This window comes from Mixophyes fleayi, chromosome 4 (assembly GCF_038048845.1).
Source record: "Mixophyes fleayi isolate aMixFle1 chromosome 4, aMixFle1.hap1, whole genome shotgun sequence".
NCBI lineage: Eukaryota > Metazoa > Chordata > Amphibia > Anura > Limnodynastidae > Mixophyes > Mixophyes fleayi.
Genome location: NC_134405.1, coordinates 62,129,003 through 62,147,104, shown reverse-complemented (window position 1 = coordinate 62,147,104; position 18,102 = coordinate 62,129,003). Strand labels below are relative to the sequence as shown.

Sequence of the window (18,102 nt, the reverse complement as noted above, 5' to 3'; positions counted from 1 at the left end):
TTAAGCAAAACTTTTTATTTTTTTATTGTTACACAAGAAGGGGTGTTGTTCCTGCCGTATTAATGGTTCTTAAAGTTATATTGATACCTAACAACAAATGAGTTTGTTGCTCATAAAACAAATGAATACAAACATGGGTACAAATGAGACGTAAGTGTCTGTGGTATGTGTCTGGAGTACACTGGGCAGGTATGTCACTGGTGCAGACCTGCATGGATCTTAAATATGCTATTTCTTATGTCTGGATTTTATTTAGCATAAATTACGCCCAATTTGCAGCCAACTATGAAGCTATTGAACTTTAATTTGATTATATATCTTCTGAAAGAATCAGAATTTAACCATCAATCATCTCAGTCATCTCTGAACTCAAATCACTCATCTCCGGGGCTCTGTGGGCAAAGGCATGAAAAAATACTCCTTTATGCCCAATGCTACTATAACCCAATGGGACCTAGAGGGGTCTCCCAAGATTTATTTGTTTCCAATTTACAAATCCATAGTATGGGATCAAAGGACACTTAGCACAGGACATTCCAAAGCAACGTTTGGTATCATAAATCCACATGACATTACAACAGAATATCTGTGTGCACCTTTATATTTTCTTGTATTACGTGGTTTCCCAGCAATCTCGGTGACCCAGAAATTCTTTGCCAGAATGTAGATATTTTAACATCTTACCAAGCGTCCCCCTGTCTGAGATGGAGTAGCTTATAGCTGTGGTAGCTAGGACCCATGGGGCTCCGGGCCCTGATATGTGATTCTGTCTCTGCTACATCACTGTATTAGGGAGCTTATGTTTAGGGCAGCAATACAAGATTAGCTATGAGATATTGTTATATATTCAGGGGGATAGAAATGCAAGATTAGTTATGCAATACTGGTCGGATAGGGACATTCTGAGTTGGACAGTAGTAGACGATTATCTATAAGATATTGGTATTAAGTGTTCAGGGGGTTTCTATGTAGGACATCAGTAAGGGCTTCTATTAGCAGGATGGATTGGAATTTGAACACTTAAGCCCTTATCTCTCCTAGCTGTGCAGGGCCATCTTTGGTCCTCTGCCGCTCACATAGTGCTATTTTAACCTGAGTTCAGATAAAGAGCAGTATAAAAAGTGGGGGTCTGGCAGGAAAGGGGCAGGAGACAAAGGAAGACAGAAGAAATGGTAAGTAGACTGTGTGTGCTGTATATACGCAATATATAGTCTGTCTCCAATGGACATCCACCAAACGTCCTTTCTGCTTCCCTTGTACTAACACGGTGCACATACTATATTGATCAATAATTCTGCAGTCACTACAGTCTTAATCTTGTATTGGCCTTTAACACAAACTTTCAAACTCCACAGCTATTCCTAAACTAACCCTGTGAGCAATTCAATCATATTGCTCAGTCGCTACAACACATCTCTGTCTCAAAATGTTTTTTTATTAGTGTATTTGTGTAAGGGAGGGTATTGTGTGATATCTCTAATCAAACCTAATAGATTGCTGTTACTCCTCTCATTTGCAATTCAATGAGACTTTCCACTGAGCACCAAATTATTTACTTTTAAGGAATTTAGTACATTTTCTAATATAGTTTGTAAAATGTATAATTCATAAATCTTAACTGACAAAAACTTCTGTGATACTTATTCTACTTTTACTCAATATTGTAACACAGTTACTTGTAACCTTGAAAAACAGTTGTCCTGCTTTCCAGTCTGAAATTAAACAATTAGAAAACATTCACATATGCGGAACACTTGAGCAAACGCCTGATAAAGCTGAATACACACATATTGTTAGTAGAAAACAAGTGATTACAACTTCTGACGAAGTGGAAAGACATTCGTAGATCAGTTGTATTATACACACTTCATAACAATCACTTTTGGTTAATAAAGTTGTCAATATTGAATTTATTGTGACCCACACATGTTGATTTTTTTTTTTTCATTTAAATTGACTGACTCGCACTACACCGATCAAAGCAAATTTCTGATTGGTTGCTATGCTAATGTCAATAAATAAGCCCCACGTTCTTTCAATTAGAATCCTTGTAAGTCAAGTGTAACATTTGTCAAGTTTGCCGATTTTCATCTTCGCCTCTCAACAATAGCTCATATTAAAACCTTAGTGTGTTCCTGTTGCTTTGAAATATAAATTCATTGTCTAATGAAATAAACAGTCTGCTATCTGTACTTTGATTTATACAGATTGGGAACTGATTTATTTACAGATGCATAAATACATTGTACATAGTAACTTAATGGGGTAGATTTAGCAATCCGTCTAAAAAAGGAAAAGTGGAGTTGTTGTCCATAGCAACCAATCACATTCTAGAATGTACATGGCTATAATCCGGTTGCTATGGGCAGCACCTCCACTTTTTCTTTTAAGGTTTGATAAATCTGCCCCCACATCATTTTCTATTCTTCACTTTCCTGTCCTGTCACTGTAACCCATTGATACTCTTATATGTGTTCTCTCTTACTGGGTTACCTTCACTTGCTCCTTGGGTCAATAACATGATGCTGCACTATTAACCTAACTCTTTTTTGTGGAGAATCAATACTTCTTTTCAGTGAAAGCTAATTAAATACATATGCCATTTATACATATATATCATTTTTTTAAATATTGAAAATAACAAGATATAATTTCTAATATGTATTCCAGTGCTACAGTCTACAGTTAGTGTACTCGCTGGACTCATTCACACCCTGTACTTCTGACTACTTGTGATACTGTGCTCAGTGTCTTCCCACTCTGGGTTAAATGTCTCAAACCTTCTATAAAGTAAAAGTGGAGGTGTTGCTCATAGCAACCAATCGGATTGTAGCTGTCATTTATCTAGTACACTCTAGAAATGGGCAACAGATACATTTTCCTTTTCTGGATGTTTGATACACCTACCCCTCCGTCTCCCAATGACTTCCGTTTACTGTACACATAGCTCAAATGTTTTTCTCACTCTTTCCTGAATATATTATTTCACAGTCCAGCAGAAAAGCAGTGACACGAGGCAAGGCTGCCGCCAAACGTGCCCAGCGAGGTTCCTCCAATGTCTTCTCTATGTTCGAGCAGTCGCAAATCCAAGAATTTAAGGAGGTGAAGTAAATTCCAACACTAGTCTCAGCACTTCATATTATTTCTCAAACACTGTGGCGAATGTAGAGGTTGTGATGTCACTGATAAAAATCGAGCACAATGGATGATTTCTTCAAGCTGGCATCCTGTACATGGATACACACTTGTAGAGCATTTCTCCAAATGCTGTGTGTATCCTACTGTTGTATTGTGTCGCAGTAGTGCATGGCATCCCTTAGAAATACTGTATATCAGCTCTGCCCAATAGGTGGTCGAAGGTGACCTTTTGCTGCCCTTGAGATACTCAATGGATTCTACTGTATGACATACATTTTTCAGAAGTATATATAGTATATATACTAATACATAGCACCAAAGTGTACTACAAGGCATTACTTATCACTCCTCTGGTATGTCACAGGGTAACAATCAGCTGCTTTCTCCTATTTCTAGGCTTTCAGCTGTATAGACCAAAACCGTGATGGCATTATAACAAAGTCTGACCTGAAAGAGACCTACATGCAGCTAGGTGAGTTGCCCCATTTCAATACTACCACATTTCAACTTAAAAGTGTACTTACACACAGTAGATGCAACTATATAGGATTGTGGGCAGCACGGTGGCTCAGTGGTTAGCCTCACAGCACTGGGGTCATAAGTTTGATTCCCGACCATGGCCTTATCTGTGTGGAGTTTGTATGTTCTCCCTGTGTTTGCGTGGGTTTCCTCCGGGTGCTCCGGTTTCCTCCCACACTCCAAAAACATACTGGTAGGTTAATTGGCTGCTAACAAAATTTACCCTAGTCTGTGTCTCTGTCTGTGTGTATGTTAGGGAATTTAGACTGTAAGCTCCAATGGGGCAGGGGCTGATGTGCTGCGGAATTAGTGGCGCTATATAAATAAATGGCAATAATAATAATAATAATAATAATAATTAATAATAATATAGGATGCATTCCCATGAATATTGGTTTTTAAAATGTCTGCCTTCACTCTGCGCATGCAACAGGTGCACCAATGACCAAAACAAATATATATTTCAGACAATTTACTGTATGTACCTACATGGCAGCATGAGGATTCAGTAACATGTCACCATACTTCCAAAACACCTGTTTTCTAAGAACCAGAGAGGTTGACTACATTTGTAGACTGTTCAGAATATTTCTGATCACCGCCCCATGTCCCAGATAATCACCGGCTACTGATATTTATCCCTGGGAGCCAGGTTCAGTCAGTTTCATTATCACAGTTCACTACTCTGGGCATCAATCAGTCAAGAAATCTACTAGAGCTGTACATGCAAAGTGTCCCTAATTTACAGGTACAGTCCCTTGGTTTGAAGATATGCTGCTGTAAATTTGTGTCCTTGAAATTTTCCACAATATGTAACAATGATCTACTGCACAATCCCACTTCTCTTATTCTGTACGCACATCTTAGTAAGCTCTCCAATGCTATATGTTCTATTCATTTATTTATTGGGATAAAATAAATTATGACAATGCCCAGTGATCCGACATTATGTGAGAGTGTAATATTCTATGTCCATCTATAAAGAATGCTGCATGTAACGGGCATAGATTTACCTACACGGCAGCACAGTGTCTCTGGAAATTATTAGAAGACTAAAGAGAACATTTGATTAATCCTGAAGCTTTTCACTTCAGAAATCAAGACTTCACACACAAGTATTTCACAGCCCCTGAGCTACACTCTATTCTGCTGAGCTATAAATAGGGGTAATTATTCCCTATGAATAACCCATAAACGCAAGTGAATTTTGAGTGAATACACGTTCGTATTGTATGCCCGTTTTTTATATTGTTAGCTCAGTCTGGCAGTAGCAAATGGAGTAGAGCTGAAACATGACTGAACGCTTTGCGAATATAGGTATAGGCTCTGCCCAAATGGATAGCTTCCTTTTGTTTTTTTTTGTTGGTTTGTTTTTTTAAAAAGCAGCAGGGGGCGCCAGATAGAATAGTATTGTAGGGTTGGTGCAGTAGCAATGTTGAATTGGGTGAATGAGGCTCCCAGATGGGTACTCATATTTAATGTTTATGTAAAGCAGTAGCCACTTTTAGAGGTATTAATCCTCCACTGTCTCTATTCATTGTATTTTGAGCAGTAATCTCCTTAGATACAGGCTGGAGTGGCCGACACTCTGAAGGACCTATGATAGAAGTTGAAAAAACTAAGGACGCCCCAATAGTTCACTAATAAAAGGCAAAAGTGTAAAGATACACATCCTGATCTATGTATTTAATGTAAAAAAAAAGTGAAAAAAAATATTTTAAAAAACATTTTTAATTGGATGTGAATTTGGTCTGACTATCCAGATACGGCAAGTAAAGTTTAGGCAGATCGTACTTACTCCCATATTCAAATGGTATCTTGAGGTATGCTTGGATCTGAATACGGTCGGAATTACGCTCGAGTTGTCGGCTCGTTTTTGAAAACGCAAGTTGTGTGCAGGTTGCGTCCAAACATGAATCAGGCCCATACTGGAATTAAGGAATCACTTTTGTGTTACAGGTATGAGATATTTTCCCTGTAAACCTGTTATCTAGAAAGAAATAAAAGTAAATTATTGCTGTTGCACTGTGAAAATACCACACACACACACACACACACACACAGCCGGGATCACAAAGTGCATGCTCTATATGGTCACTGTTAGGAGCACTGCTAAACAATGTAAAGGGGATTGGGATGCCAATGGTCAGTGTGGGAAAAGACGGAGCTGGTTTCCAAACATCTTAGTAGATTTTAAGCATAGTGAAAGCTTTATGTTCCATGCATTCTGGATAACAGGCTTTATACCTGAACAAGAGGATATTTTACTAGGAAGGAACCTGAAGAAAAAAATTAAACGCTCTAAAAATAAGGGTTATCCATTCATGATGACAACTCTCAATTATCTGTTCTCTCAGGTAAATTGAATGTGAACGAAGATGAGTTGGATGAAATGCTGAAGGAAGGAAAAGGACCCATCAACTTCACTATATTCCTGTCACTCTTTGGAGAAAAGCTTAATGGTGAGTCAGAACTAATGAAGTCCATGGGGTCCCATACCCTGTTTTTGGGGTGAAGGTCTTCCCACAACCAGTCTACGTTCATCGCTGTTATCTAAGTGGAGACGCATATATTATATAAATAAGTTCTTATAGGCCAGATCCTATTAAATAAATAATTTCATACTGAGGGGATTGTGGAAGGATTATTGGGAGGTTCAGGGTCATAAAATATCTCAGAGGGCCGCATACTGCCCATTGTCCATCTGGACCCAGGTCTGTATTATTCAATCATATGTGTTTCTGTATCAGAGAACCATTCACTCTCTCCCAATGTATTTCCTTCCCAGGTACGGACCCAGAAGATTCTATAGTTAGCGCTTTCAAACTCCTGGACCCCAATGGTACTGGCAATGTCCACAAAGATGAGTGCGTGAATCCAGCATTGTGAATATAGATTAATAAAGCTTAAACTAAAATACAAGTTGCATTATATAAAATAGCTACTGATAGAATTCATAAATTATATTTTAAGTTTAGTGGTCACACAGTTTTTACTTGAAGTGTATCTGCCATCTATACTCCAACATATGTCCAACTTGTTTTAATTAAAAGGGAAGCATCAAGATTTATTTTTGGGGGTGTATTACAAATGGGATTAACATAGTTATCAAGATTTAGAACCCAAAGTTGAGTCCAGTGAAACAGGTGAACTTAATTTGGACTCTGCCGCAGGCCAGCCCTGAACAAACTGTGGCTCTCCAGGTATTGTGAAACTACAAGTTCAAGCAAACCCAATCGGCTATTGACTGATCAGCTGGCAAAGCATGCTGGGGCTTGTAGTTTGACAATACTTAGAGTCCCATTTGCCCAGGGTCTGCTCTACTGGCTGTACATGAAAGGCTTCTAAACATTTTGATTTGTAATTATTTTCTTGCATTCAGGTTAAAGAGTCTCCTGATGACACAAGCGGACAGATTCACAGCAGATGAGGTCAGCAATTCCTATTACATCACCGCTGATCACATATTCAAATTAACTCCTTGTAACAATCCTTATTATTTTCCAGGTGGAACAAATGTTTGCTGTGACACCAATTGATGTGGCTGGAAATATTGACTACAAGTCTCTGTGTTACATTATCACACATGGAGATGAGAAGGAAGAGTCTTGAACTGCTCTGAATTAAACACTTTATTTTGTACAACAACACTCTATTGAGTCTTGAAGTTTTGGTGCACTGGTCAGCAACTGATTTCCTACTGTACATTATGATGGGACATCAAGGAATAACATAGTTTAACATAGTTTGTGGGGACAAACCTTTCATTCTAAGAAGGAAGTGAGAAAAAAAAGTGTAAACACTGGGTACACCAATTATGATGTTTCATTTGAGTACATCTTGCTCCTGTCCATTCATATTGTCAACATAAAGAGCACCAGTCACCTGCACACAACTGCACAGTAAACAGATATCTAAACAGGCAACAGATAAACAAACGTGTACATACTGTGTGCTGCAACTATATAGATTCTTCTAAATTGACCTTATTTACATGTCTGTGTCAGGGCAAGTATACATATTTATGGTTGTGAGATCTTGGACACTTCAGCACTTTCTCTGAGCCTGTTAAAAGTTTGGTTGTGTTGCGTTCACTGAGCAGTAATAGGACTCAGTATACACGAAGAAGAATGCAGCAGCAGTACACGCAAGTCTTAACAGTAAATACAGGACAGATGCAGCATGTCCTCATGTATTGGGTTCATGTCTGTCTAGCGTTTACCTGAATTGTGAATAAATGCTGCTCAGGCTACAGTGCACTTTAACCAGAGGAAAAGCACAAGCTTTGGACAAGTCCCTAATTGAGAGTGAATCATCCCATGTGTTGGGGTATCGGGGTTCACCGATACTTCTATCAATCACCTTCAATGTCAGTCAGATCTTTCTTTGTTTTCAGTCGACTGGTGAACAGAAAATACTCAACACCTGAATAATATAATGCTGAGCTGCTTTTATTCTGTTACAATTTGAGACCGCTTCAGCGTCTATTTTTATACATGTAAGTCTAGGGGTATAGATACTGAACAACCAATTATAAGACAGTAAAATAATGAGAGAAAATCAATTAACAATATATATTTCAGTTTTGCATCAAAGATCAAACAATTCTTTCTTCTTTATGTGTTATCTCTTTCCAGGCTTTCTACCAATATTCTTGTGCTGCCCCCATCTTTGAGTCCTTGGGTTTTATCTTATCAAGAACGTTACTACATGTTCTTAGAATGTTTTCGTTGATGGGAACATTCTGCTGGGTAGTCAACCTTAAATAATTTGTCTTTTTAAACTGAAAATAATATCTGCTTAATTTCTCTTAAAGTTATAGCATAACATATTAGCTTCTAAAGCTTAGCACATGATAGATATTAAATCAATAATCATACAATTCCACCCTAACACATGTGCTGGCAGAAGAGCAGTAACTGTGAGAAACTCTCTGGGACATCTTCTTTCACATTATAGGCTCTGTAAAGGTAAAATGATCCCAGACCCCAACAAAATAGTGTTGTGGAATGGACAAATGTTAGAATGCAGTTCTGTATAGGTTCAATAATAGCATTACTGTGTGGTCCTGCCCACCCATGACGTGTCCTGCCCTCTAGTTCTCCACTCCATTCACCTTCAGCCCTTTCCATAAGTACTGCCCACTCCAGTCTTCTCCATCAGTGTAACTCAGTCCCCTGCACCAGTGTAACCCAGCCCTCACCCCTGTGCCCTGCATCAGAGTAACCCAGGCCCCTGCTCCAGTGCCCTGCATCAAGGCAACTCAGACCCATGCTCCAGTCCCCTGCGTCAGTGTAACCCAGCCACTGTTTCAATCCTCTGCATCACTGTAACCCAGCTCCCACTCCAGTCCCCTGCATCAGTGTAATCCAGACCCCTGCATCAGTGTAACCCAGCCCCCGCTTCAGTCCTCTGCATCACTGTAACCCAGCCCCCACTCCAGTCCCCTGCATCAGCATAACCCAGCTCCCACTCCAGTCCCCTGCATCAGTGTTACACAGCCTGCCTCACTCCAGTCCTCTGCATTAGTGTAACCCAGCCCCCACTCCAGTCCCCTGCATCAGTGTAACCCAGCCCCCACTCCAGTCCCCTGCATCAGTGTAACCCAGCCCCCACTCCAGTCCCCTGCATTAGTGTAACCCAGCCCCGGCTCCAGTCCCCTGCATCAGTGTAACCCAGCCCCCACTCCAGTCCCCTTCATCAGAGTTACTCAGCCCCTAATCCATCAGTGCAGCCTTATCCCACAAATACATGGGGAAGACCGCCAATATATATTTAACACCAGTGTTCCTACTTGCCCCCAAATAACTGATATACACTATATGGACAAAGGTATTTGGCCACACCTGTTAATTATTCAATTGAGGTGTCTCAATTAGACCCGTTGCCAGAGGTCAATAAAATCAAGCAACTAGCCATGCAGTCTCCATTTGCAAACATTTGTGATACGAAATGGGTTGTTCTGAAGAGCTCAGTGACTTCAATCGTGGTACTGTGATAGGATGCCCCCTTTGCAATAAGAAGGTTCGTGAAATTTCATCCCTGCTGGATATTCCACAGTAAACGAAGTAATATTATTAGAAAGTGGAAGCGTTTAGGAACAACAGTAACTCAGCCACGAAGCGGAAGACCATGTAAAATGACAGAGCTGGATCAACGACTGCTAAGGCGCATGGTGCATAAAAGTAGCCAATACTCTGCTGATTCCATAGCTGAAGAGTTCCGAACTTCCATTGGCATTAATGGAAGCACGAAAACTGTGCGTCGAGAGCTTAATGGAACAGGTTTCCATGGCTGAGCAGCTGCATGCAAGCCTCACATCACCAAGACCAATGCCAAGCGTCAGATAAAGTGGTGTAAAGCACACCAACACTGGACTGTGGGGCAGTGGAAATGTGTTCTGTGTAGTGATGAATCACGCTTCTCTGTTTTGCAGTCAGATGGGCGAGTCTGGGCTTTGCGGATGCCACGAGAACGTTACCTGCCTGACTGCATTATGCCAACTGTAAAGTTTGGTGGAGGAGGGATAATTGTATGGGGCTGGTTTTCAGGGTTTGGGCTAGGCCCCTCAATTCCAGTGAAGGGCAACCTTAATGCTTCAGCATACCAAGTTATTTTGGACAATGCTATGCTTCCAACATTGTGGCAACAGTTTGGGGAAAGCCCTTTTCTATTCCAACATGACTGTGCCCCAGTGCACAAAGCAAGGACTACAAAGACATGGTTTGATGGAAAGTATCTACAGACTTAAAACGTTGGCTCCGGATGGACTGAATATGGAATATGGAGCTTAAGTGTTTTTTTTTTATAAATTATGAGAGTATGGGGTAGATCCTAGGGTTATATACTTGGTAATAAGGCAATTAAAATGTATATCTCTCTGTATCTGTAAAATTATATAATGAGACTGGAAGGAGTAAACAAGTCTCAGTTTTTTAGTCTTTATTAGATGGGATTTTATATTTTGTTTTAATGGGTATGATATTTCTTGCTATGAGTTAAGCTAATGTGTAATCCATTATAATATTTACTGTCTACCATGAGAACCTAATGTGGGGAATGAGTTTTGTAAATCCAAGGGTTACATATTTGTCTATAAAGTTATTTTTTTTTTCTGTGAAGCTACTAGAAGGAGTGAACTATGTCCCAGATATTAGTCTTTATCAGATGGGATGAGATATATTGAATCAATTTTATGAATACATCTCCCCTTTTTAGGTGCCCTAATACATGCATATGTTATTATACATTCATTATTATGGGTATAGTATTTCTTGTTATGAGTTATCTGTGATGTGCGATCCATCATAATATTCACTGCCTACCATGTGAACCCAATGTGGGGGATGTGTTATGCTTTATTAGGGGCTTTGGGATAGAACTTATTGTGTTATATAGTGATAGTTAGCCACTAATAGAAATTCCATTTGCAATACCATCATTATACCATCGGGGGAAGTTTGTCTCTCCTAAGAGAACATATTCTTTGTTTTTAGACTCAGATTCGATCTTATATAATGTGATTATCATAACGATCACTGACAGCTTCCAGTCCGTCAAAGTGTAAAATGTTTCCTTCAGGTGGCGATTTTTTTAATTAATGAATTATGTTGTTAAATTTGATGCTGTTTGCGTCTTTTTATAGTTGCTCATCCCACCTGCATAAAACAGCTTTTTGCGGATAAATAGATAGTGAATTAATCAACAGCGAATTGCGTTACATTGTCCAAATGCATTCGGAAGACGATAAAATAGTATATTGACATAAAGTTCAAATTAACGAATGTGGCAAGCAAACGCAAATTGCATGAGTGTCAAAACAAATCACTAACTATGTAATTGCACCTCCCAACAACCCCAGAGCTCTTCCTACTATTGATGTAATTGGACTTTCGCATAGATCTAGCAAGGACTACATTATACCACACCGTTCCTTAATCTCCCCATCGCCTCTCTAGCCGTCTGTTGCCTTTCTGCATGGGTGCCTGCATTTCATTTGTAAATAAAGTTGCTAGGGTTTGAATAAGGGTTTGGAGTGGCATTCATACAAAGTATCAGAAACACACAGTCACATAAAAATGCAGTATCCCCTTGTCTGCTTCTATTTTTTCCACTTGTCATGGGTGAATGGAATATTTGTTGTTAATGCTGTTGTTGCTGGGAGATTAATGTTCGTGTTTGTGTGGTTGAGAATTTAGATGTAAGCTCCACTGGCGCTGGACTGATGTGAATGATTAAAAACATTCTCTGGAAAGTGGTGCATAATATTATGGTTCCATATAAATAAAGGTTAATAGTAATTATAATAACAACATCAATTAATTAGTTCAGGTCATGGTACTACAGTTGCAATTTAATGAAGGTATAAAGAGAATCAGATGAATGTCTCACGGGTGAAGGGGCTCATGCTGAACATATATGTACCCAGCATGTACAAAGTGACAGTTTTCAGCACAGTGCATACTGCCCCTTTCTTCTATACACTTTAAGAATACAATATCATATTTTTATAGGTAATGAAAACCTGCATCTGCTATAAATCTTGGCAATATGGAAACTGGGAAGTGTAGTAATGTGTTGAGTGCTTACCGAGTTGAGTACACTGAAATAAACCAATATTGAAGAGTGACACTGGAATAAAAGACGTTTTTTGAAAATGTACAATTCACAGTTTTTTTTGTAAGCAGATGAAGATAAAGCAAAAGTGTAACTAGGAATTTTTGCGCCTGACTTTTGCAATTATGCTCATTGCTCTTTGCAAAATGTTAGGCTATAGCTTATGTTTGCCATTCTATGTCCCCAAAGACTATGTCAACTATGGTGCAATATAACAATTGTAATAGTATCTAAAAGTGCTATAGAAATGGCACTACGCAGTTTAAAAACTAATAAAAGGACAAATCCTTACGATTTCTTTAATCAAAATGAATGGCGATATTTTTGTCTGGGAAATTTTGCTTAAAAAAGGAAATGCAATGATCCATATATAAAATGTTTGCACCTGTCCATAGTTATTGTCAGGTGTGCAAGCAACACAAGCTAATTGTGGTGATAACACTAAACAAAAGTACACCATTTGTATTGTCTGCCTGTTGTTTCTAGTATCACAGCTGACCTCTATTAGTTGTATAGAGGGTTTTCAGATTGATGTCACATTTCCGTTTTTTTTCCCTTTGCTCAGGATTTTTGTTAAAACTGTGGAGGCAGCAGTGTGCTAGGGGGGGAAGGGTGATCGCCCGAATCGCCCCTCTGGATCCGCCCCTGCTGAGCTTTACAACTTTACTTTACAATTATATTGTCAACCACATTGCACAAACCCCAATGAACCTTCGCAGCACCTCCGGGCACCAGTTGCCAATGTGAGGTAAATTGCTAAATTGTCGTTCCAATTCTGCAGATAATACACACTGCAGAATTGGAACGACATTGTTCCACCATTTAACGAGAATTTCAAGTTGGTTTGAAAATCTCGATCAACGATTTTATGTGCTTTTGAATGATAATCAGGAATCCACCATTACAGAAGTCTGTGTAACATAAATGTAAAAAATAAAAATGTAAAACAAAGCTTCTACCTTTTTAAAGAAAAAAAACACATCTTTAATAAAGGTGAAACATTGTTGTAGAAAAACATAACATTGCAAACATGCCATTTTACCCAAAATATTAGTAAGCATTCCAGCATCAGCTAGCTTCTTTCTCTCAGCTAGATCCCAGCACCTGCAATCTACATCATCCTCACACAATATTAATTCCTCTCCGCTGGAAACCACCATTACAGAAGTCTCTGTACTTTGATTTCAATGCCAGTAAAGGCCTTCCTCTGGATTTTATAATTCATTTTGATGAACATCGTCATTTACTCATTTTTAGGAAGTAGCCTCCTACGCCAATTGCCAAAAAGGTTCTCGGTTGTGCTGCAAACTTTTTTGAGTACACACTGGAAGGTGGACAGCTTAGGTATTGCAAAGCGAGTTTGTACATGGGTCTCCAAATTCCCTTTTTTTACTCCCAGTATGCAAAGGGACTACCTGATGTGTCTATTTCTATGCTGTTGTTAAAATAATCCTCCACCATTCTTTGAATGATGATAGTAGAAACAGTTGGTGTTACGGCAGAGTTGCCAACTTTTGGGCAATCCTTTTAAACCAGAACAGGGGTAAATGTATCAAGGTGTGATTTTTCAAATCCAATGATTTTCTCGGGAGAGTTGAAACTCGCATATGTATGAATCTGAGATTTCATGTAAAATCCCCAGAGATGTGTTTCTGTCAAAATCGCTATTTCCCAAATCGATAGAGACTGCTGGGTGTACTCAGAGGGGTTTAATTTGAGAGTACAAATATGGCTGACTTCTTGCTTAGAGATTTTCATCTCTGAGGTGTAGGAATTAGCTACATTTTCCAGACACAGGGTGACTGGTTTGTATTTTGGAGCTGAGTGCGGTCACAATGTGTTACTATTAGCCCTAGCACCGCTCTCATTACAAAGTTTAATCGTCCAAGCAGCACCAGAGGCAGTGGTTATAGTATCCATTTGAAACTGCCCTCCCCTGACTGAGCCCCAGAGAGCACACAGTCTGTACACAGACATGCTATCATCATTCGGGCAGTACAGTAGAAAACAGACTTTACTATACACATTTGCATAAAGAGAGAAACCTTTTAAAATTATTTTGAACTGATTATTGTTCAGCAAAACCATTAAGTATCCTGTGCTTCTCAATGGAACGCATAGGAAATACAGTGGGAAAAACCAGCCAGTGGGATTCAGAAGTCAGTTGCAGCATGCAGGTGAGAGAGGCAGCAACTGATCCTTTGATATTGGAGACAACTTGGCAGCATGTGGATGCTCGAGGGAGAAATCATGAAATAAACTTCTGCCTACTAGGAAGACCACCAATAGCTAGACTATGGGTAAGACAGCACAATTTATGTTAACAATCTAGGGAACTGATACAAGTCAGCTTGTATGATACAGATCCATTCATTCTTTTATTGATTGTTTCCATGGAGAGGGTCTGAGGTGATTCTATTAAGATTGTTTATATTGACAAGGACGTTTCTACCTTTGGGATACTAATTTGGTGCCTGCTTGTAGTGTCCATAGGTGGCACTTGTTTGTACTGCAATTATTATATCCCCTAAGGAAAAATCGGGTGGGGTACGGCATATCGATGCTGAATATCCCTACAATACTTACCACGACATGATGATTCCGAAGGGCTCCTTATCGACGATGAACGATTACGACTACTGTTGAAAGCAACTTGAACCAATCATGAAGAAGTAAGAAGCCGGCTCCCCTTCATGACGTCATTCACCATGGCGACGGGATTATCAGTGCTGTTAAGGGTGTAACGTAAGTAGGCGCCTATGTACAATGTAGAAGGCTTTGTAAAGTACATTGTACATAGGCGCATACTTACATTACCCGATTAAGAACATCGATAATACCGTGGCCGCGGTGAATGACGTCATGAAGGGGAGCCGGCTTCTTACTTCTTCGTGATTGGTTCAAGACGCTTTCAACAGTAGTCGTGATCGGTGATTGTCGATAAGGAGCCCTTCGGAATCATCATGTCATGGTAAGTGTTGCTGGGGTAGTCAGCATTGACATGCTGACCACCACCGGAAAAATCAGTGTGTATCTCTATCAAATTGTGACATTATTCACTTATATTTGTGCACACTTTATAACCATTACTATTTCATACACACATGAATATTTACCAGCTCCCCCCAGACATACGACTGAACATCTCTCTAGTTTTCTTACCAAACACACACATTTGTTTTGTTAATAATTGTAGTAATTGAGCAAGCTAATTATGTCCTAACCTTAGCCGTTCCCCAGCTCCACCACATAAACAAGTCCCAGAGTGGAGTAGTGAGTGCGAAGCATATTCAGTATATGTACTGATTGAGCAAAAGCTGTTTGAGAGGCATGTAACCCAATCCAGCCTGATAAGGGGTGCACTTGAGTGATTTGACATCCCCCGCATTTACAGAGTGCTCCCATCAATTGCAGGCTACCATCTTGGATTTCTGCACCAGGCAAGGCTGCTACAGCCGCTGGAGTCAATGCTGCATTGCTACACAACGGGAACAAGGAGTACCATCCCTGAGAGTACCAGAAAAAAGGTGCCATATTCTGTGCTTTTTCTGCATCCTCTTCATACTAACTCTGTCCCAGGAGAGTATGGGGAAAAACCTGCAGAGATTCCCTCAGTGCCAACAACTTAGTGAAGATGCACTAGTTAGCACTTTAAACTGGAGCACTTCAGAACCACAACCGGGAAAGTCACATTTCTCTTGCCCAATCACGTTGTTTCCAACTACGGAATATTGGCCGCATCTGGACCTTCCTTTCTCAGGTTACCCGCAAAACCATTATCCACGTTCTCATAATTTCTCGCCTCGATTACCGCAACCTTCTCACCGGCCTCCCTCACTCCCATCTTGCCCCCTTTGCTCTATTCTCAATGCAGCAGTGAGACTCATCTTTCTTTCACACTGCTCTTCCTCTGTTTCCCCTCTCGTCCTTGCCCTACACTGGCTTCCTTTCCCTTACAGAATCCTCTTTAAACTCCTCACCATCACCTACAAGGCCCTCTACCATTCCACTGGCCCTTATATCTCTAACCTCCTCTCTATTCACACTCCTGCCAATTCCCTGTGATTGGCCAATGACTGTCGCTTGTCCTCCCTACTGATCACCTCATCCCTTACTAGAATTCATGATTTTTCCCATGCTGCCGCCCTTCGCTGGAATGACCTCCCTCGCTCCATCCATCTGTCACCTAATCTGAGCACCTTCAAATTGGCTCTCAAAGGCCATCTGTTCCTTAAAGCCATCCACCTAACTTTCACCACCCTCGTTCTCCCTACCTCCCACTTCCCGGTCTTCTCTTGCATCCGATCCCCTCCACTGACTCCTCTTGTGCCTGCTGTCTGTTTCCTCTCCCTTTAGTATGTAAGCTCTTATGAGCAATACTCTTTACCCTTCTGTTACTTTACTATTTCTTCTTCTCCATTGTCACTGTACTTGACATGTTTGGAGCTTTTGAAGTCTTGGTTTTACTCGTTTTGCTCTGTATTGTTGTACCATGTACTGTTTTGGTCTACTATTTTTTGTATTTTGTACGACGCTGCAGAAACCTTGTGACACCATATAAGTAAAGAATAATAATAATACTGTGTCCTCAAGAACACAGCACATCTAAGCACACTGTAATCCTGAAATTGCATCAGCATTGAGGAATATAGACACTGCAAAATAAGGAGGTAACTTTTAGAGTGAACCTAAAGGGTCCTTCTTCCATTGCTTGCGATTGGTGGCCGATGTGAGGACAAGAGACTAAGATAACAAGTGCACAGTGTGTTTGAAGCAGACCCGGTAACCATCTGGAGGACGAGTGCTTGGTCCAAATCAGTGGGTGAAGTGGAAATATAGAAGTGGGGTATGAAAAATATAAGTGAATGGAATATGAATGCTTGAATTTTTATTTATTTATTGTTTTAACACTTGTCCCCTCTGTGCAGTCCGATCCTTCATTACTATTTGTCTTTTATGGTGGATGCATTCCTGATGTTTCAATTCTTAAGCTGTCTCTTCCTTTACAATTTCGTTTACCTATGCCCCTGCTCTATCTTCTCTCCTGTCTCTCTGACATATCCCCCTGCACCATCTTCTCCTTTGTCACTCTCACCTAATCCCCTGCACCATCTTCACTCCTTTCCCTCTCACATATCGCCCTATACCATCTTCTCCCCTGTCCCTCTCATATACCCCCCTGAAACATGTTCTCCCCTTTCCCTCTCACATATCTCCCTGCAACATTTTCTCCCTGTCTCTCTCACATATCACCCTGTACCATCTTTTCCCCTGTTCCTTTCACATATCCACATGCACCATCTTCTCTTTTGTCCCTCTCTCATATCCCCCTGCACCATCTTCTCCTTAGTCCCTCTCACATATCCCCCTACACCATCTTCTCCCCTGTCTCCCACATATCCCCCTGCACCATCTTCACCCCTGTCTCTCTCATATCCCCCTGCACCATTTTCTCTTTTGTCTCTCACCTAATCCCCGGCACCATCTTCTCCCCTGTCCCTCTCACATAGCCCCTGCACCATCTTCTCCTTTGTCCCTCTCACATATCCCCCTGCACCATCTTCTCCTTGGGTCCCTCTCACATATCCCCCTGCACCATCTATCCCCTGTCCCTCTCATATATCCATCTGCATCATCTTCTCCCCTGTCCCTCTTACATTTCCCCCTGAAACATCTTCTCCCAGTCTATCTCTCACATATCACCCTGCACCATCTTCTCCTTTGTCCCCTCTCAAATATCCCCCTGCAACATCTCCTCCCCTCTCACATATCCCCATACACCATCTTCTCTCCTATCTCTCTCACATACCCCATGCACCATCATTTTAA

General features: G+C 40.4%; 1 protein-coding gene across 1 annotated transcript; it reads left to right on the top strand.

Moving 5' to 3' along the window:
* The first annotated feature begins 2,996 nt into the window (after window positions 1-2,996).
* On the top strand, window positions 2,997-7,305 carry MYL7 (myosin light chain 7). The gene is made up of 6 exons (XM_075207241.1): window positions 2,997-3,102; window positions 3,535-3,610; window positions 6,015-6,119; window positions 6,446-6,524; window positions 7,040-7,088; window positions 7,165-7,305. The coding sequence occupies exons 1-6, from the start codon at window positions 3,067-3,069 to the stop codon at window positions 7,267-7,269; spliced, it is 450 nt and encodes a 149-aa protein (XP_075063342.1). The 5' UTR covers window positions 2,997-3,066; the 3' UTR covers window positions 7,270-7,305.
* Window positions 7,306-18,102: the final 10,797 nt, after the last annotated feature.